This window comes from Erpetoichthys calabaricus, chromosome 17, assembly GCF_900747795.2.
Source record: "Erpetoichthys calabaricus chromosome 17, fErpCal1.3, whole genome shotgun sequence".
NCBI classification, from domain to species: Eukaryota; Metazoa; Chordata; class Cladistia; order Polypteriformes; family Polypteridae; genus Erpetoichthys; species Erpetoichthys calabaricus.
The window spans coordinates 47,674,299-47,696,757 of NC_041410.2; the positions used below are offsets into that span (position 1 = coordinate 47,674,299).

Genomic DNA, 22,459 nt, shown 5'->3' on the forward strand with positions numbered 1-22,459 from the left:
TTCTAAACAAAGATTTTTAGAGAAGCAGTATTTAGTTAAATCAAATGTGAAAAACTGGCTGTGCAAAAATTTGGGTCCCCTTGTAATTTTGCTGATTTGAATGCATGTCACTGCTCAAAACTGATTACTTGCAACACCAAATTGGTTGGATGAGCTCGTTAAGCCTTGAACTTCATAGACAGGTGTGTCCAATCATGAGAAAAGGTATTTAAGGTGGTCAATTGCAAGTTGTGCTTCCCTCCTCTGAAGAGTGACAGCATGGGATCATCAAAGCAACTCTCAAAAGATCTGAAAACAAAGATTGTTCAGTATCATGGTTTAGGGGAAGGCTACAAGAAGCTATCTCAGAGGTTTAAACTGTTAGTTTCAACTGTAAGGAAATGGAAGGCCACAGGCACAGTTGCTATTAAACCCAGCAGGTCTGGCAGGCCAAGAAAAATACAGGAGCGGCATATGCGCAGGATTGTGAGAATGGTTACAGACAACCTACAGATCACCACCAAAGACCTGCAAATCTGCACATCGTTCTATAATTCAGCGCAATTTGCACAAAGAACATCTGTATGGCAGGGTGATGAGAAAGAAGCCCTTTCTGCACTCACACCACAAACAGAGTTGCTTGTTGTATGCAAATGCTCATTTAGACAAGCCAGATTCATTTTGAAACAAATTGCTTTGGACTGATGAGACAAAAATGGAGTTATTTGGTCATAACAAAAAGCGCTTTGCATGGCGGAAGAAGAACACCACATTCCAAGAAAAACACCTGCTACCTACTGTCAAATTTGGTGGAGGTTCCATCATGCTGTGTGGCTAGTTCAGAGACTGGGGCCCTTGTTAAAATCAAGGGTCGGATGAATTCAACCCAATATCAACAAATTCTTCAGGATAATGTTCAAGCATCAGTCACAAAGTTGAAGTTGCGCAGGGGTTGGATATTCCAACAAGACAATGACCCAAAACACAGTTGGAAATCTACAAAGGCATTCATGCAGAGGGAGAAGTATAATGTTCTGGAATTGCCGTCACAATCCCCTGACTTGAATATCATCGAAAATCTATGGGATGATTTGAAGCAGGCTGTCCATGCTCGGCAGCCATTAAATTTAACTGAACTGGAGAGATTTTGTATGGAAGAATGGTCAAAAATACCTCCATTCAGAATCCAGATACACATCAAAGGCTATAGGAGGCGTCTAGAGGCTGTTATGTTTGCAAAAGGAGGCTCAACTAAGTATAGATGTAATATCTCTGTTGGGGTGCCCAAATTTATGCACCTACCCTAATTTTGTTATGATGCATATTGCATATTTTCTGTTAATCCAGTAAACTTAATGTCACTGCTGATATACTACTGTTTCCATACGGCATGTCATATATTAAAAGGAAGTTGCTACTTTGAAAGCTCAGCCAATGATAAACAAAAATCCAAAGAATTAAGAGGGGTTCCCAAACTTTTTCATATGATTGTATTTGCGTGTTACTTTCAAAGCCAAACAGAGCGAAAACGTATTACATAACGAATACCTCTAATGCAACATGAAACATAATTTTCTTTCACTTTATTACGTTTTACTGTTTTTTACTATGGTTAATTACCCAGAGTAATGTAAAATAGTTATTTCTATTATGCATATGTAACAATTTCCATGAAATTAACAATCTAATTAAATTGTACATCTGCTTCCCCATACGCGATTAGCAGAGCCATGAAGTGGCTAACGCATAGCACCCATCTGGGGGTTGGAGAGCAAAGCAAGCAGGGGGCAGAGCCCCCTAGTTTATCAGAAAGAAATACTACTGCATGAAAATATAGTAACCATTACTTTGGAAGTGGCATAAAAAATTACTGGGCTGTATTGTCAATTTTCTCTGCTCGTTGTCATCATCACTGAATTATTCCTGTCAGATTTGGTGATTTTTTTATTTAGAGTTGTAGAGATAAAGGTACCAAAGTAAAAGGCCACTTGAAATGTGCACAGGTAGTTGTCAGCAACCAGAAAGGCAAACAGGCATCTTTAACTAAATATTTGTTAGTTAAGTGAACTTTTGATGAATCTGGAGAATTACTGTAGATGTTTTTTCCTTTTGAAAGTTCAGACAAGAAATGTATGCAGCCTTAGACACCTGAATTTACAACAAATTCAATGGGCAACTGCAATCAGCAAAGTTGCCACTCTAGAGATGGGCGGGTTCTGGACAGTTGACAGCAGGGTTTTCATAGGTGTGCTGAGCTCTGCATTCCAGGAGCCCTGTAACTTTCTCATTATACCTTTCAAGTATGGTAAGGCTCAAGAAGGCAGGTAGAGACTCCCATGGGATTATAAACAAACACTTCCAGATGATAATAGAAACTGAGACAAGGGACATGACACGAGATACTGGATGAGGATCGGGAACACTGCAAGAGTGGAATAGCCTGTCTAGTGAAGCGATATATGTGAGTTTGATTCTGCTAGAAAGCTGCTGTAATATTATTTGTTGTGGAATAAACATGCCTATTATTGGGCTTAACTTCAGTTCAGTGTGTGTCTCGGTCTTTCCATCTCGATGTTCATTACAATATTTACAGTAGTGGATGAATTGCTGTTCTTCTGTGTAACTGGTAATCTGAGTTATTTCTTCACATCTTTTCTGAAGCCTAACTGAATGGCTGTATTCTCTTCTCAGTGAAGTCCAGTTTGTTGTCCTGCAAAATGTGGCCACCATGTCCATCAAACGAAGGGTAAGTTATTGAATCTTTTACTTCAGACAATTGTGTCATACATCCAGCCATACTGGACATAGGCTTAGAACATACTGGCTCAGTGGAGATGGGGTTGTGGGGAATAGTTTTCTCTAATGGTGAACTTTGGTTTGATAATATTGGATTGGGGGCTGGATGGCCATACTTGACCACAAAGTCTTTCAATTGTGAATGGCTTAGCAGACGCAGTCAAGGGGTATAGACGATGCCCAAAGGATGCAAAATGCCTGTTTTAAGCTGCTAACTTTCCTATCATGTGAGACCTCACAAGGAAATACAGTGATGCCTTCATCAAGATTACAAGTAAAACCATATAGCAGTTTTGAGTATAGAGGTAAAACCAGAAACTTTTAACACCCAATATGTAGACCTGCTTCTGAACTTTACAGATAGAAGGAGAAAGAGAGAGTAATGTATACTTATGGGGTGGCACAGAAGTTAGTGCTGCTGCCTCACAGCTCCAGAGTGTTGGTTTCAAATTCCAGCCTGAGCACAGCTCCTGTGTGTCATGATTTTACTCTCATTTTTCTAAGTAGTTCTTAGGGCTCTAAAAATAATCTATACATCATTTTGGAGGTTTTTGAGCCCCTGGAATCCAATGACATTTACTTTTTGTTGCAGTATGTTTTAACTTATGTTACTAATATTTGTGTTCTCCCATGGCCCTAACTTGTAATTTTTTAGTTTTTTTTGATGATTGCTATGCTATTGTGATTTAAGGTAGGTATGTGCCATCACAAGTTCAAAGGTCAGAGCTGTACATTGCTGGTTTTCAAAGTGTGGATTCAACAAAAATGATGCAGCATTCGGTTTGTTCATCGAGAGGCTTTTTGGTTTCGTAACCTTTTCAGTCACTGACTATGATTTACATCTCTTATTTTGGCCCAGTTTATGCATTATTCTAACTCTTGATTCTCTCACTCTAGCCTTTCACTACGATTTTTGTTTTAAGTCCTGAGCTTAGTTTATGTGATTGTTGTTGTCCTAGTCACGACTTTAGCTTGCTTTCCCTGACTTTGCTCTTCTTCTGATTGTACTATTAAAAACAATTGCTGCCACCATACGCAGTTTGTATGGTATGGCGTTTACATGTTCTGTCTGTGTCTCTGTTGTACTCCGGTTTCTTCACAGATCTAAGAGGTGCACAGCTTAGGTTCATTGGTCTCTCTGTAATTGCCCATTATGTGCTAATGTCATCCCAGCCAGGACTGGTTCATGCCTTGAAGCTTTCCCACAACCCTGTATAAGAAAGAATAAGTTTGACAGAATGAGTGGCCAGTATAGTTAGGACCAGAAGTATAACAGTTATTTTGACTGGCAGACAGGGTTTTTGATGTATGATCCAATTGATTTTTGACACATTTCACTGTTTTATAGTGTTTTTTTTTTATTTCTTAAAGTACAAAAAAGTAAGCATTGTCCAAAACACAACTGAGATCTGGCTTAGCTTTTGTATAATGTGCAGGACTATTATATAGCCTAAGTGAGCTAAGGAACCACTTTTCTGCAGGACCCTTAGCCCATACAGGGGTAAAAAGGGATGTAGACTTGACCAGTTAGGCTAGACACATAGGAATTAGAATAAAACCAAATTCTTTAAAAATCTGTGTATACAACTGAATATTATGTACTAACAAAGCCCAACACAATCTTGTATAATAAGTGCTTTCAATGAATATTAAAAGAAAAACAAAATCTAGTAAGAATACATTAGAGCATTAATAAGGATGGTGGATAAAACATGCAACGTCTAATTGGAAGCTATTGTTCTTTTTTCTGTAGGGTATGTTTGAGCCTTATTTAAAGAGCTTTTACATTCGATCAACTGACCCAACACAGATAAAAGTGCTAAAGGTAACTAAACAATTATTATTTAATATACAGATGGAACGTTTCAAGCAGATAGGTATTTATTTATTTTTTTTGTATTTTATTTTAGTTGGAGGTATTGACAAACTTGGCCAACGAAACCAACATCTCTACAATTCTAAGGGAGTTTCAGGTAAAAAGTTTTAAATTAAGAGCCTTATTGTGAAAATGTCAATTTTCTATATGGATTGTGAATAAATACAGTGTTGCAATGTATCCATTACATACTTGGTCCTGGCTGCTGCTCCACTAGCACACAACAGTTGTTTGCCTCTTAATGATTCTGAAACAAGCTATAGTTTTTTTTGAAGGTGGTTGTACTGATTCTCAGGATAGTGCCTAATATCCAGAGCTAAACAGCACAACTCCACAAAAATATAGAAAACAAAGGTCTTTATTTATATAAAGAAGGCTTTAATTACAATGAAGGTGAAGCCACATCTGAAAGACAAAAATTAAAAACAAGTGGTTGATCCTCTTAATACTCCCTTGACAAGTGCCAGGGTCTCTTACTTTACTATCACTTGGCACAGTTTTCCAATTTCCCAAGTCTATAAAGTACAAACACTTAATTTAGCCCTAGTATTGCTCTAGTTGAGGGTAGCCATCATGGTATCCTTTCTAAGACATAGCTGAATGCAAAGCCAGTGAAAGAATTTAATCTGAATTAGGTATTGTGATTGGTGGACAGAATATCAGAAGCTGTTTCAAATTTTAGAGCACCAGTCGAGTGTCTTTGTTTAATAAACAGGAAAACAAAAACCATGTACTGTGGCACAAATAAAAAATACACTGTAATAGCTCAACAAATACTATTAGGGAGGCACAGGTGACATATTGGAGATTGCTCCAGGTCAGGTTGCAGGTCCAAAGTCAGATACCTGGGATCATTCAGTTATACAGAGCTCCAACTGGAAAGGGCTGGACCAGCTCTGCACACTACAACCAGGTTAGTTGCCCTTACTACATAGTTTCTCTAAGCTGCGAGTGGAAAAGTAGAGACAGTTGGCAGAGTTTCCCCCTCTCTCATCCTGAAGTGGTACTGCTTACCTCAGTAGAGCCAGGAAGGTGATCCCCAGACACATACTTTTTGCATAATAGTATATTAAAACAGAATCACCATTTCCAACTGATCATTTTGTTAAGTGTGTAGCCAAGTCTTCTATTGTAAAAAAATGTAAATGTATAGAAACATCAAAAGACAGTTGTCCCAGTCCTAGAATCCTTGCTTCAAATCTTAGCACAACTTTTCTCTGTTTGGAAATTGGACGAGGTTTTTTCATTTTCAACTGATAATTATGAAGTGTGAAATGGTTTTTGAGAACATTTAAATAATAATCTTAATAATTTGTACCCAACCCTGGTTGTCTCTGACAAATACTTTTTTTTGTTTTTCTTATAGACTTATATAAAAAGCATGGATAAGGACTTTGTTGCAGCCACTATTCAGGCCATTGGACGCTGTGCAACCAATATTGGAGAGGTTCGCGACACATGTCTGAATGGACTAGTGCAGCTGCTTTCTAACAGGGATGGTCAGTTTGTAGTTTACATGAATACATCATAATAAATTAGTATAACCAATATATATGTGTAGATTTTATTTTATTGCCAAGTTTTTGTACAATTTATTTTACCCATATATCCATTTTCTATCACATTTATCAAATTCAGGATTATTAAGAAATGGAGTTCACCTGGCAGCATGGAGCACAGGGTGGAAACCAGCCTGTTATGCAGTTAAGGTGAATTTAAACTTAGGAATAATGAAATATAATATGTCACATCTGTGGCACTATACTGGCCAAATTACTGTTAAAGTTCTACAGATTACCATTTAATGCTATTGTCCAACAATGCTCATCACCAAGCTCCTAGACTTGGGATTTAGTGCCACCGTCTGCATTTGAATTTTAGACCTCCTACTGGAAAACCCCAGCATTTGCAGACTGACAGCTTGATAACCTCAACACAGCCACCCAACAGGGTAGTGCACTTGAGCCCCCTCCTGTACTCCTTGATCACTTATGAATCCGTGCCCAGTTCTAAGCCAATCATTAAATGTGTTAATGACACTGATTTTGAAATGGCCTACAGAGAATAAATGTGTTTTCTGACACAGTGTTCTCATTAAAACCATAGTGGTCTGTAAATGGCACCGCCATTTCATCCCTGAACGTGAAACAAAACAAGCAAAGAAGGCAAAAGTAATAGTATCAGAAAGATTTATTGACAGGGCATTTAAACACAAGATTAGAACAAAAATTGCAACTAAAAAGGTCGAATAATAAACAATCAATGCCCCACAGAACGTACAGACAGAATTAAGGACCTCTATTTATTACATGAGAAAATGATCCAGTTACAGTACCTCCAACAAGCACACCCCTTACCTTAAACTACATGTCTCTCTACATTTTGGCCTTTTACATCCTCCCAGCAGCTCAGCACTCACCAGATGCTCATCTCTTCATTCCAAAGTCACCATTATAATGGCTCAATTGTGCTTTTAAACCCAAGCTGTGGGCCACTTCCAGGTGAGCTCTGTGAATCACTTTCATGGTCTGAGAAACTAGGGCTATACTCTCAGAGCTTGCTCTAGTATCCCTGCTTCCAGACCATCGATAAGGCTGGAGGGAGTCTAGACAGGTTGTCCTGTCTGAACAAATGAGAGTCCAGACACACATCACTGGGACTTTACTTTGCCTGTAGTGACCTGGGGAACTCCTAAGCAATGAATAGCCTTGTACTAGTCAATTTAGTCCCCTTTGTCAACTGTACAAGAGGTCTTAACTGGTCTTACTATTGCTATATTTTTAAAATGACTGAATTATAATTCACATATGACTACAAAGCTCCATTTTCAGAAGCTAGTATGTCAATGTCCTAAAGGGGATCTTTAAGGCCTCTGTTTCTCAAACTATAGCCTCCTTTTGTTTACTTGTAGATCTGGTCCTTCTTTTTCTAACCTGGTTAGATCCAGACTGTCCTCTTTGGAGACACTAGAGTAATGGTTGTTGTAAAAGTCATGTCACTGTTTAATCTGCTAAATCCAGGTCAGGGTCGCACAGGGCTGGGGAGGGGGTTGTTTTCTGTCCTAGCTAGCACAGTACACAAGGCAGGAACAAACTCTGGACAGTCCATCACACAACAAACACACACTTATGCCAGTTTAGCACCGCCAATTAAACTAACATGCATGTCTTTGGATTGTGGGAGGAAACCGGAGCACTTGGAGGGAATCCATGCAGGTACAGGGAGAATGTGCAAACTCCACACTGGGACGGGAATCCTGGTCTCCCAACTGCAAGGCAGCAGTACTATCTCTGTGCCACCGTGCTGCCTGTTGCTGAAAATGTAATTTCAAGTAGTGATAGCCATTTACAACATTTTATAATTTTAATGGTGCCTTGGTAAAAACGTATCAGTTTCTATCAAAATTTGAAAATTTTTACTTGCTTCCAAATTTTGAATACTAGTTTACAGTGTACATTTTTATCCATACCCATGCAATACACACTGTAGATAAATTACAGTACTTTTTGTGCCGAATATGCTTAGTGTTTATGGTTTTGTTTTCTTTTTCAGAGTTGGTGGTTGCAGAATCAGTCGTGGTGATCAAGAAATTATTACAGATGCAGCCTGCTCAGCACAGTGATATCATCAAGCACATGGCAAAGCTCACAGACAACATTCAGGTCTGTCTCAAAGTATGATGATGATTGAACATACTGTATGCATGTTATGATGGACTGTCTTAATTGTTTTAGATGCTGAATATAGTGAGGTATGTCTTTCAAAAAATTTGGGGTTCCTTTCATTTTTGAAAATACAAAGAGTTTCTTTTACTAAATAAAGATATTAGATGTACAAAATATCTTATATGGCTTTTCGAAATTAGAAGCAATCCTTCAGAAATGTGTAAAATCCTCGCCTTGTTAGACACAGTAAACCTAGAAAATCTAGGAACACATTTTATTGTATTTAAGAGGTTATATTTAGTCACAGGTGAAGATGGGGACACAGATTAAATGGAAATTTGAGAGGTTTGTTCAGAAAAATTGGCACACACACTTGGTTACAGTGACTGCTGCAAAATACCAGAAGGCCCCGTTCACTGGCATATCGAACAAATCTCCCTTTCCACACTAAAGTCCAACATATTTAGACTCCTCTAGTTAGGTTTGCCATTACTTCTCTCAACAGGTGACAGCAAGTCAGTCTTTTTGAGGAGACAACTGTGACCTCAGATTTGGAATTGCTGCTCACAGCAAAGGATAACTCAGAGGTGCATTGACAGTCACAATCACATGAAGCAAGATTAACTATATCATTCAGAAACAATGAGCATGCAAACCTTGAAGTGTCCCATTTACCTTGATATCCAGGCCTTGAAAATCACAAACAGGAGTGAAGACACAATCTACTCATTGTGGTCCCCAACTCTCACCTTGAATGAACACAACATGATACATTTGGACCAAATTACACAGGAACCAAACAACAACACAGGTGGGCACATTTGTTTGCTCTACCTTCCTTACCCGTTTTAGCTTCACAATCAGAAGCCTTCTTTAGATCCACAAAACAAGTGTGATCAGGATTGTTATACTGAAACAATGCATCAGATACATATAATATATTCCGCATCCTGCATGAAATTCACAATGTTATTCCTGAATTTTGGGGTAATCTTTTTTTTTTATATATTTTATTAATTTTATTGTAATCATTCCATACAAATAGAATCAATTTTTACAAAAAAAAGGATTAAAAACAAATCAAACCCCACCCCTGAGAAGGAGAGCATAGCCAAAGGAGTAATACTTAAAGCCTGTAAACATACCTAAATTGTTAACTTTAATAGGGCAATAAAGATAAATGGAGAAGGAAAAGAAATGCAGAAATACTTATTTCTTCTTATTCTAAAATAATATTGATTAGATCCTCCCAGGTTTTGAAAAAGTTCTGTACAGATCCTCTAACTGAGAATTTGATTTTTTCCAATTTCGAATAATATAAAACATCGGTTTCCCACTGACTTATAAGAGGAGAGTTAGGATTCTTCCAATTTAACAAAATAAGTCTGCGTGCCAAAAGTGTAGTGAATGCAATCACAGTTTGCTTGTCCTTCTCCACTTCAAGTCCATCTGGAAGAATGGATTGTGGATTGTGGCACCAAGGCACCAAGGCACTTAAAAGTTTTGGTCCAAAATGATGTTAATTTGGTGCAGGCCCAAAACATGTGACTCAGTGAGGCAGGAGCTTGGTTGCAGCGTTCACAGGTTGGATCTTGCCCTGGAAATATTTTGGACAGTTTTAAGCGAGACAGATGAGCTCGATATATAATTTTGAGTTGAATAATTCTATGATTTGTGCATATGGAGCTCGAGTGAATTCTCTGCATTGCTACCTTCCACTCCTTTTCTGATATATTAATTAAGAGATCTTTTTCCCAATGTCCTCTTGGATCTTTGAAAGGAAGGGACTCTAATAAAATTTTATATATTGCAGAAATGGTGTCTAAGTCCTCGAAATTGAGCAGTATTTTTTCCAGCACGGTGGAGGGTATGAGATGAGGAAAATCGGGCAGGTTCTGTTTAACAAAGTTTCTAATTTGAAGATAGTGAAAGAAATGTGTAGCTGGAAGGTTAAATTTGGAATGTAATTGTTCAAAGGATGCAAAGATATTGTCTATATAAAGATCTCTGAGCAATTTAATCCCAAATTTTTTCCAGATATTAAAAACTAGATATGTTTGCGAGGGTTGAAAGAGGTGGTTCTCCTGCAGAGGTGCCACAGATAAAAGATTTTCCATCTTAAATTGCTTTCTACATTGGTTTCATATTCTGAGTGAGTGAAGCACAGTTGGGTTATTAGTATATTTGCGATAACTTGCATTTATTGGAGTGCAGAGCAGGGAATATAAAGAAGTACTGCAGGATTTTACTTCTATTGCGGACCAAGCCTGTGTATGTTCTTCTATTTGTGTCCAGGTTCTTATAGCTTGTATGTTTGCTGCCCAGTAATAAAACTGAAAATTAGGTAAAGCCATGCCACCTTCTGCCTGAGGTCTTTGTAGGGTCGCTCTTCGGATACGTGAATGTTTTGAGTTCCAAATAAATGAGGTTATGATTGAGTCTAATTACTTAAAAAATGATTTATTGATGTATATTAGAATGTTTTGAAATAAAAAAAGAAGCTTAGGAAGGATATTCATCTTAATGACGTTAATTCTTCCAGCTAGAGTGAGATGAAGGGTTGACCATCTATGCAAATCTTGCTTAATGTTTTCCATACAGACGGCGAAATTTTGTGGATAAAGAGCTTTGTGTTTACTTGTGATATTTACCCCTAGGTATTTAAACTGGGGCGGCACAGTGGCGCAGTGGTAGTGCTGCTGCCTCGCAGTGAGGAGACCCGGGTTCACTTCCTGGGTCCTCCATGCGTGTAGTTTGCATGTTCTCCCCGTGTCTGCATGGGTTTCCTCCGGCCGCTCTGGTTTCCTCCCACAGTCCAAATACATGTTCGTTAGGTGGATTGGCGATTCTAAATTGACCCTAGTGTGTGCTTGGTGTGTGTGTCCTGCAGTGGGTTGGTGCCCTGCCCGGGATTGGTTCCTGCCTTGTGCCCTGTGTTGGCTGGGATTGGCTCCAGCAGACCAACGTGACCCTTTGTTTGCGGGTTGGAAAATGGATGGATGGGTATTTAAACTGATCTGCTATGGTAAAAGGTAGGGTGTCCAATCTAATATTATATGCTTGTGAATTCACTGGAAAGAGTATACTTTTATTCAAATTAATTCTGAGACCAGAGATCTTTTGAAATTCTGTAAGTGCTGTTAAAACTGCAGGCATAGTGTTTTCTGGGTCTGATATATATAAAATCATATCATCTGCATATAGAGAAATTTTCTATTCCAGTCCTCTGATAATCCCCTTTATCTGATAAGAATTTCGACAGTGAACCGCCAGTGGTTCAATGGCGATTGCAAACAGAAGTGGTGACAAGGGGCATCCTTGTCTGGTGCCACGTTCTAGTTTAAAGTAGTCTGAACAAATGTTGTTAATACAAACTGAAGCTTCTGGATTGGTATACAGTAGTTTGATCCATGCACAAATATTCGGGCCAAACGCAAATTTCTCCAATGCAGTGAAAAGGTAGTTCCATTCAATCATATAAAATGCTTTTTCTGCATCCAATGATAATAATATCTCTGGGATGTTTGACTTTGCTGGTGAATATATTACATTAAACAGGCGTCAAAGATTTGAAGATAAGTGTCGGCCTTTAACACTAGAATTACCAGAGTCTACAAAAAAACTCGTAGATCCGGCCCACCTTAAAACCGTTCTCACCTCTCTTTTGTCTTCTAAATGTGCCGATTAAGAGGAGCAGCGAGCAGCCGGCTATTCCATCCCCCACCGTCGCAGAACGTTCACTAAGTTTTCCCAGCTCATGCCTTGTTTGATTACCTGGGAATGACTGAACTGCTGGAGTTTTAGAATAGAAATAATAGATCGCCATTTGGAATACATGCATTTCATGCGTGTTCCATTTCTACAGTAATCTGTGTAAACACATTGCTAAAACAGAAACTTTTTCATATTTTAGTAATAAATGTTACAAAATGTAGGCATAAACTATAGAATGTGTAAAGCCCGAGTTCCTAAGATCAAATAAACACTTCCACAAAAGCTTCACACACCATATAACAGCTTCCGTGGCGTAGCACGCTAAGATTTGCCTTTCAGACCGAGTAGCTTTTCTCTGCCTCACAAACTTTTTTTTCTTTTTAACCTCAAACGGACATAAAATTTGTAAATTGGTATGCACTGTCAGTTAATGAGATCGTTATATTTTCATGTGGGATGCTCCTTTTAAAATATTTTTTTAACAATTGAGACTGCAATTAACATGAACAACTGTCCTTATAACTTATTTTTTTCAAGATCCATAACACACAGACAGACAGAGCACTGCGTAATACAGAGACAGACAGGCAGAGATATACAAACAAACAGGGAAGGCACATGTACTGAAAGAAAAAAAAATCAACATGTGCATTGTTTCTGCAGCACTGAATAAGCTCACCCGCTCTAACCTCACCCCTCCCCCGATCTGGCTCTCTAAGTAACAGCGCAAGTACAGACGCAAACCAAGTGTAATCAAGAGTCCTGGTTCGATCCCCACTCACTCCTATATTTGCCGTTTTCAGTAGTAAGCTGCTCTTTTTGTTAATATTATACAGTACACACATGCACTTGATTTGTGTCTGTACTTGCGCTGTTACTTAGAGAGTCAGATCGGGGGAGGGGTGATGTTAGAGCGGGTGAGCTTATTCAGTGCTGCAGAAACAACGCACATGTTGATTTTTTTTTCTTTCAGTACATGTGCCTTCCCTGTTTATTTGTATATCTCTGCCTGTCTGTCTCTGTATTACGCAGTGCTCTGTCTGTCTGTGTGTTATGGATCTTGAAAACATAAGTTATAAGGACGGTTTGCTGACTTGGAGCACCACTGCCTTACTGTGCCACAGAGAGGCGAGTTCGTTTCCCAGCTTTGAAGAAAGTGTTTTTTTTTCCTCAAACGGACATTGAATTTATAAATTGGTATGCACTGTAAATCGTTAACTTTAAAATGTCAATCGCGGTTATTTCTGTTGATTAATTCATGCTTTTTTACTTAGAGTCAGAACAGGAGCTTTTTCAGCTTATTCAGCTTCTGATCTGACTCAAACAGCGCCAGTATAACTTCACACCCAACCTGACGCTGTTCGTTTTCAAATAATATTGCATTACTTCGACGATGTTTTCTGATTGGTACTATTCGCGTCATAAAATGATTTCTTCAAAACGTCACATATATTTGTCTCTTTCTTTTTTTAAAATGTGCGTTGTAGCACTCAGCAACTGGCCACCTGCATGTTCTTGCGCACACTAAATCAGACAGCGCTATATGCAATCATCAGATTCAAATGTTAACAGTTATATAGCACAGAATGGAAATCAGCAGTTCTTAGCATTCCACCTACTGTAACTTGCTTTCTTTTTTCTTCGGTTATAGTCTTGAATAAAAGTGCACTTGTTTTGTTATACTTTTACATCAACATATGTTCCTGTGTTTGAGCTACATGGGCATACTCAAAAAATACACGTATAATGCCACGAAAAGTGCATGCAGACACTTCAGTTCGCAAGCATTGGTACGACAATGCAGTCACAAGTACACTGCAGAGCTTTAGCGCGTCTTTATGTGAAAACAGCATATAGCGCTGAAGTTACTGCTCTTTACTATGCTTTCCTCTGCATGTCCTGGAGTACAAAAGAAACAGCATACAGCAACACGTGGGGACTGGCAATACTGGGGGAAAAAAACACGCGATCGTATGTATCGTGATACACTGCAGAACTTTAGCGCGTCTTTATGTAAAAACAGCAGTGTCAGGTGGGGGGCGGTAGGGATGGATCCTGAACGCGACTGAGACAATGAAAAGTGAATTTTAAAAAAATAAAGCTAACCTTTACAAATATCATAAATTACACCTGCTGTTACAGACTGAAATCAAATGTATCATTTTATTCTAAAATAGTGAAAATAAGAACACTTCTCAGATGGGAGTTGTGCAGGATCGAACTCATGACCTGCTGATTCCCAGTCAGCGACTGATACTGTTACGCCACGGAAGCAGTGATAGTTAAGCCATGTCAATGTCTCACACTAAGACGGGTTTTTTTGGCGGTGGCTTTTTTTTGTACTTTTTGTGAAAGTGTTTCTTTGATATTTGGACTTCAGGCTTCATACATTATATAGTTTATGCCTACATTTTGTCATTTGGTACTAGAATATTGTAAACCGTTTCTGTTTTAACAATGTGTTTACACAGATTACTGTAGAAATGCAACACATATGAAATGCATGTGTTCCAAATAACAATCTTATTATTTCTACTCTAAAACTCCACTTTACTCCCAGATAATCAATCAAGGCATTAGCTGGGAAAAGCCTGTTTACGTTCTAAGTCGTTGGGGGGATGGAATAGCCAGCTGCTGGCAGCTTGTCTTTATCAATACATTTAGATGACAAAAGACGCTGGCGGAGAGGTGAGAAAGGTTTTAAGAAGCGATTTAAGGTGGGCCGGATCTACGAGTTTTTTCGTAGGCTCTGGTAATTCTAGTGTTAATAAATCCAGTTTGATCCTGTGATATTACCGAAGGCAGCACTTTCTCCATCCTTCTAGCTATAATTTTTGAGAGTATTTTAACATCATTATTCAGAAGTGAAATTGGTCTGGATGATGCACATTGTAACAAGTCCTTATTTTGTTTAGGAAAGACGGTGATTAATACCTGACGAAAGGTTTGAGGTAGAATTTGATTGTTTCTAGCTTCTGTAAATGTTGCCTATAAGAGGGGAGCTAGCTGAGTGAAGAATTTCTTATAAAATTCTACAGGGTAGCCATCAGGCCTGCTGATTTCCCGCCTTGAAGTGACTTAATAGCATCTAGTAATTCTGATAGCGTCAGAGGTTTGTCCAGTTCCTCAGCACTAAAAGTATCTATTTGTGGTATCTGTAATGTATCCAGAAATGCATTAGATTGTTTGTTGTCTTCTTTAAACTCAGTAGAATATAAGGTTTTATAGTAGTCTCTAAATGTGTGCATTATATTTTTATGGTCAATGATTTCATCTCCATTCGTGTTGGTGATTACTGGGATTGCATTGCGAAGTTCTTGCTTGTGGATTTGTTGAGCTAAAAGCTTATTAGCTTTCTCTCCATGTTCATAGTAATGATGTCTTGATTTATAAATAAGTTGTTCAGTTTCTTTACAACAACAACAACAACAACAACATTTATTTATATAGCACATTTTCATACAAAAAGTAGCTCAAAGTGCTTTACATAATGAAGAAAAGAAAAATAAAAGACAAAATACAAAATTAAAATAAGACAACATTAGTTAACATAGAAAGGAGTAAGGTCCGATGGCCAGGGTGGACAGAAAAAACAAAAAAAAACTCCAGATGGCTGGAGAAAAAAATAACATCTGTAGGGGTTCCAGGCCACGAGACCACCCAGTCCCCCCTGGGCATTCTACCTAACATAAATGAAAATAGTCCTCTTTGTAGTTAGGGTTCTCATGGAGTCACTTGATGCTGATGGTCGTACAGACTTCTGGCTTTTAATCCATCCATCATTGTTGGAACATCATGGAGCTTTGGGTAGATGGTGGTGGTGCAAGCCACCACCAAAAGGACACCGGAAAAGGAAACATAAGAGAGAGTAGGGGTTAGTACAGATTTTGAATGAATAGTTATTATAATGAATTGGATATACAGAGTATCAGGATTAAATTACAGTGAAGTTATGAGAAGGCCATGTTAAAATAATGTGTTTTCAGCAGTTTTTTAAAGTGCTCCACTGTATTAGCCTGGCGAATTCCTACTGGCAGGCTATTCCAGATTTTAGGTGCATAACAGCAGAAGGCCACCTCACCACTTCTTTTAAGTTTTGCTCTTGGAATTCTAAGGAGACACTCAGTTGAGGATCTGAGGTTACGATTTGGAATATAAGGTGTCAGACATTCCGATATGTAAGATGGAGCGAGATTATTTAAGGCTTTATAAACCATAAGCAGAATTTTAAAGTCAATTCTGAATGACACAGGTAACCAGTGTAGTGACATCAAAACTGGAGAAATGTGTTCGGATTTTCTTTTCCTGGTAAGGATTCTAGCAGCTGCATTCTGCACTAGTTGCAAACGATTTATGTCTTTTTTGGGTAGTCCTGAGAGGAGTGCGTTACAGTAATCTAGCTCACTGAAAACAAATGCATGAACTAATTTCTCTGCATCTTTCGATGATATAAGAGGTCTAACTTTTGCTATGTTTCTTAAGTGAAAAAATGCTGTCCTAGTGATCTGATTAATATGTGATTTAAAATTCAGATTTCAGTCAATGGTTACCCCTAAGCTTTTTACCTCCGTTTTGACTTTTAATCCTAATGCATCCAGTTTATTTCTAATAGCCTCATTGTATCCATTATTGCCAATCACTAAGATTTCAGGTTTCTCTTTATTTAATTTGAGAAAGTTACTATTCATCCATTCTGAGATATAGGTTAGACATTGTGTTAGCGAATCAAGAGATTCGGGGTCATCGGGTGCTATTGATAAATACAGCTGTGTGTCATCAGCATAGCTGTGGTAGCTCACGTTATGTCCCGAGATAATCTGACCTAATGGTTTAGTTGTCAAGATGTTGAGTTCTGTATGCAGAGCCTGCCTTTTCCTATGAAGAGCCTGGCTTGTTCTTCATCTATTCTAGTAATTTCACTTCTTAGCTCTGACACTTTCTTGGTTTCTAATTTATTTCTGTGGGAAAGATATGAAATAATCTGTCCTCTTAAGAAAGCCTTTAGAGTTTCCCAGAGTGTTCCTGCAGAAACCTCTGAGGGTGTGTTTGTCTCTAGGTAGAAACTGATTTGTTTGGATATAAATTCTGTGCAGTTCTTGTCTGCTAATAGAAGTGGGTTAAGACTCCATCTGCAAGGTGAGCGTGAGGGGCATAATGATTTTAGCTCCAAGACCAGAGGTGCATGGTCGGAGATAACAATTGTGTCGTATTTGCAAGATTTAATCGTAGGCAAGAAATTATTATCTATAAAGAAATAATCAGTTCTTGAGTAGCTATAATGCACTGGTGAGTAAAACGAATATGTTCTTGAGTTTGGGTTTAGAAACCTCCAGGGGTCTGATAAGTTGTGGTCAGTTACAAACTGTGTAATTGTCTTAGCAGTGTTAGATGGCGTCCCCCCTGTGACAGGAGTCCTATCTAAGAGTAGATTTAAAACACAATTAAAGTACCCAGCCATTATAATTTTATGAGTGTTCACATTGGGAATGGATGCAAATAGATTTTGCAAACTTTTACAATGTCTTCTGTCCAAGTCTATAAAGTGGCTGAGTGTTCTAATTCTGTTACTGCTGAAACACCACCTGTATTTGCTTTTTAAAAACTGTGATAACCATGCTACTATGTCCGTTCAGACATATTGTCCCAGACTGCCATGTAATACTGAAAAGGTAGAGCTAATCAACAGTCTTTTGCAAAACCTTCCAAAAATATTTTGCATTAGTGCCTAAGGTTTTGGACTTTGTATCCCAAGTTTGCTGGCTCAATCAATCCCTCAGATTCATTAGATGACTCTCAGTCTTAACCTATCTGCACTGAAAATTTAAAAACCCTATGTAAACAGAATATCTGTATTTATAAAGTGCCTTGAAATGGTGTTTCAGTATAGAAGACATAAACGTAATTAATGTTGTTTGCTACTTTTTAAAGGGCTGCACATTGGTGCTGTGATTAGTGTTGTTGCCTCACGGATCCACAGTCCAGTGTTCAAGTCCTGCACCAGTTGTTTTCTGTGTGGATTTTGCTTGGCTTACATGATTTCATGGTTTTTTCCTACTGCATCCCCAAAATGGGTTATGGTAGATGGATTGGCAATTCTAAAGCTGCTTCAGTGTGGATCTGTTACTGCTGCTATTCTCCATTTCACTTCCTCACAAAGAGAGGCTGGTTGTGGGTATGTGCATGAGCGACAGCCCCGATGGACTGCCATCCAGTCCTGGTTCTGGCTTTATGCCCATAGCTGAAAAGTCTAGTACCCTCCAATGACTCTGAATTAGATAGAAAAATTGGAAAATGAACGGATGGATGGATAGATAAATAATTAAACAAAGCTTTTAATAGAGCAGAGTTTAACAGAGTGTCCTGAACTGTGATTGAGCAACATGCAGTGCAGGGCTGTTTCCTGCCTTGTGCAAAGTGTTTCTAGGAATGGCTCTGCCCAAGACACTAAATTGGATTAAAATGGCTAGAGAATGGTATGTTATGTAACCTCTTAATACAAAATTCATAATATTATATGAAGTACACCCCAATGTTTGTTAATACATACTGCAGGTTAAATTGGTCTGGTGCAGGACAGTGGACAGCAGCACTGTGTTCAAGAACAGTGTTCATATTGTGACTTGAATTGATTGGAACTGTGCTCTGTTATGAGCGTAGTTTAAAAATTACATGACTCCTTCACATATCATTAGTGCTTTGGTGGCAAAAGGTGACTTTTTATGTCAAAAAGTAATTTTAACAGCATATCAACAACCTGAATTCTTTCTAACAGACCATACAGGTGTATCACACTCCTTTTCTACATTTGAGCCATTTGGATACTCTGTGAATAAATTGTTTGCTACATTCTTTGCAATTTTTTAGTTTCAGCTAGGGCTGCCAAAATAATCATACAGTATATTAATCACAATTACAACTGCCTCAATATGCTAATCGTAGAAACTGACAATTGCTGTTTTATATTTAGGACTCCAGTTTTTTCAGAGATTGAATTTGCCCACTTACAGACTCCTCTAAACAAGAAACGAGTCTTGTAATCAAACAAACACAAGTGGTTTCAGAAAGCTACAGAAGTTTAATTAATGTTTCATCTAGATCACCTCTTTTCAGATGTTTAAGTACTAAAATGAAGAGAATCATCCAAAATTTTGAAATATTTTGTTTTCAAAAGTGTACTGTGCAAACTGTTAATCCACTGCATGCAAACATTTATATAGCTACAGTAATCCCTCACTTATCGCGGGAGATCCAAGGTTCCAAGGCCGACCGCGATAACTGAATTTCCGCGAAGTAGGGACACTATATTTATTTAATTATTTAACGTGTATTTGGACGTTTTTAAACCCTCCCTGTATTGTTTACAACCCACCATTTACTCTATTAAAACAGGGACAACTGTTAAGCAATATGAAATCGGTAGATAAGTTTACACTTACTGTATAGCGAAGTACACGTAGCAGCTTGTAGGCAGTCATGACGTCGTCGACCTTGTTGCAAAGATTTCTAAAGCAGATTCCATCCAGACTACTGCCTTATCACGTCCACTTGCAACTCGTTTTGCACCCTGGTTAAAGGACACTGCGGCCGTAGATCCTCACAGGTGGCGCAGTGGTAGTGCTGCTGCTTTGCAGTAAGGAGACTGTGGAAGATTGTGGGTTCGCTTCCCGGTTCCTCCCTGTGTGGATAGCGCTTTGAGTACTGAGAAAAGCGCTATATAAATGTAATGAATTATTATTATTATTATATGCTTTTCCTCCTTTTTAAATAAAAAGAATCGATGTCCTGCAGCGGTGTAGCTGTTCCCTTCCTTCAACATATCCAAAACTTTTACCTTTTCTGCAATCATTTGCATCTTCTGTTGGTGCTTGGACACGGCCCCTGAAGCATTAGCACGTTAATGATGAATGAGTGAGATGAGACTTCCTGGTTAATGCAGCACTCCGTCGCTGAGCCAATCAGCAGCACACAGGAACTTAACTGCGTGCTCTGATTGGGTAGCTTCTCAGCCATCCGCCAATAGCATCTCTTGTATGAAATCAACTGGGCAAACCAACTGAGGAAGCAAATAAAAAGACCCATTGTCCGCAGAAACCCGCGAAGCAGCGAAAAATCCGCGTTATGAATTTAGATATGTTTACATATAAAATCCGCGAAGTCGTGAATCCGCGAAAAGTGAACCGCGAAGTAGCGAGGGATTACTGTATTTAAAATTCAACTGCACAGCCCAGTATGAAGAGTGCCATGAAAGCTAAGCAAGCAGCAACAATTCCCGGTAACGTTAGGTCCGTGACACAGATAAACATATCTTTTTATGTTAAAGAATGCCTATACACATCAGGCCACGTCCTCCACCGCAAACTGTTTTACACGCTGCATACAGCGATTTGATTCTGCGACAAACATGCTTCTTCTTAGGTGGTCCTTCAGGAACACGGAAAACGTTTGTCTACAAAATCTATATATATAATTCACTAAGCCGACAGAACAGGCAAGACAACCATGGGATATGCACGATATAGCCATGCCCGCCAACTCACAGAGACCCGTCCACCAACGCTAAGACAATGGGATACGCCGACAAGTCACAGAGCCACGCCCACCAACTCTAAGACCATATGATGAGAACACCTGCCCACCCGTCCACCCATCTGACTGTTACCAGTGTGTAAAACCATCGCAGCTTTTAACTCACAAACTGCAACAACTCACCAAACAAGGACACCCTGTCTCTCGAGGCATTCACACTGCTGGAAGACAACCATGGGATATGCAAAAAATAGCCATGTCAGTCAACTCACAAAGCCCAGCCCACCAACTCACGCTCACCAACTCGAGCACGCGTCCACTCACGCTCTCAAGGCATTCACAGTACCTGCTCATGTACCTGGACGCAACAACTCACCAACTCGCTTTCGTCTCTGCTACAGTACACATGCACCACTGAGCCACGTTGACTTTTCGTTATTCTTTTCGGTTTCGGCTGCATTTCTATATATAATCCACCAAGTCGTCCGACCATGGGATACAAATGACAGAGCACCGCCCAACAACTCGAACCAATACAGAGACACGCCCACCAACTCTAAGTGCATGGGACGAAAATGCCTGCCCGCCTGCCCACCCGACTGTTACCAGTGTTCACCGCAATGTACTGGAGTGTAAAACCATCACAACTGCTAACTCACAAACTGCAACAATTCACCAAACACCGCATCAGACGCTTTCTATATCTAAGAAGATATATAGATACTCATTATTCCCCGGCACACATCCACCCATGCTCTCAAGGCACTCACAGTGCCTGCTCATGTGCTCGGACACAACAACTCACCACACACAAATTTTGCTTAATTTGACTCAACACGGGAAACCTCACTCGGCCCGGACACGGAGAGGATTGACAGATTGATAGCTCTTTCTCGATTCTCTGGGTGGTGGTGCATGGCCGTTCTTAGTTGGTGGAGCGATTTGTCTGGTTAATTCCGAAAATGAATGAGACTCCCTACTGCTAAATAGTTACGCGATCGACAACCGGTCGGTTTCCAACTTCTTATAGGGACAAGTGGCTTTCATCCACGTAAGATTGAGCATTAACAGGTCTGTGATGCCCTTGGATGTTCGGTACTGCACACGCGCTACACTGAATGGATCAACGTGTGTCTACCCGGCATCGACAGGCGTGGGAAAGCCGTTGAACCCCATTCATGATGGAGACCGGTGCTTGCAATTGTTCCCCACGAATGAGGAATTCCCAGTAAGTGCGGGCCATACGCTCGCACTGATTACGTCCCTGCCCTTTGTACACCCCCCCCCCCCCACCCCCCGCTACTACCATGGTCGGGTGACTTGGTGGATTATATATTGAAAAGTAGCCGGAACCACAAAAAACAATGAAAAGACAACGTGGCTCAGAGGTGCATGTGGACTGTAGCAGAGACAAAAGCGTTGGGGGCGGGCACATGAGCAGGCAGTGCGTACTGAACGATGATTGTATGTAGCGTGCATTGTTGCAATGTTACTTTTCTTGGTGGTTTATTAAATTACGGATTTTTCAAATGTTCATTTTTTTCCCTGTGCTTAAAAATCATTAAAAAAGCGGCGTGATTATGCGGCGTATGCTATGCCACGGGTTGTCTAGTAAGATATAATATACTAGATGTGTTACCTGTCCAAGACATGTGGAAATCTAAGTAATCAATGTAGACATCAATATGCGTTAAAAGTTTCTATTGGAACGTATTTTGCAATGCATGTAGTAATAACATGCACTGCATTCTTCATTCTAACAGTTTGAGCATCACCGGCATTAGCACTGCTTTTACAAATCCCATACCAAGTAACATATAACGGACACACAGCAACCGGACGGATGCACAAACTCATAAACAAACACTTGTCCTTTAATTAAGATAGATTATATTATATTATA

The 22,459-nt window shown here is 39.3% G+C and overlaps 2 protein-coding genes across 2 annotated transcripts in view; one reads left to right on the top strand and one right to left on the bottom strand.

Moving 5' to 3' along the window:
* ubl7a (ubiquitin-like 7a (bone marrow stromal cell-derived)) overlaps nucleotides 1–22,459 on the bottom strand; it is a 1,205,533-nt gene that overhangs the window by 541,682 nt on the left and 641,392 nt on the right. The window lies entirely within an intron of this gene.
* Nucleotides 1–22,459, top strand: part of LOC114667426 (AP-3 complex subunit beta-2) — a 128,859-nt gene that overhangs the window by 56,453 nt on the left and 49,947 nt on the right. Inside the window, exons 10-14 of the mRNA XM_051920794.1 lie at nucleotides 2,671–2,725; nucleotides 4,529–4,600; nucleotides 4,686–4,748; nucleotides 6,018–6,150; nucleotides 8,204–8,313. Of these exons, the coding sequence (XP_051776754.1) occupies nucleotides 2,671–2,725; nucleotides 4,529–4,600; nucleotides 4,686–4,748; nucleotides 6,018–6,150; nucleotides 8,204–8,313 (433 nt within the window). The remainder of the gene's footprint in view (nucleotides 1–2,670; nucleotides 2,726–4,528; nucleotides 4,601–4,685; nucleotides 4,749–6,017; nucleotides 6,151–8,203; nucleotides 8,314–22,459) is intronic.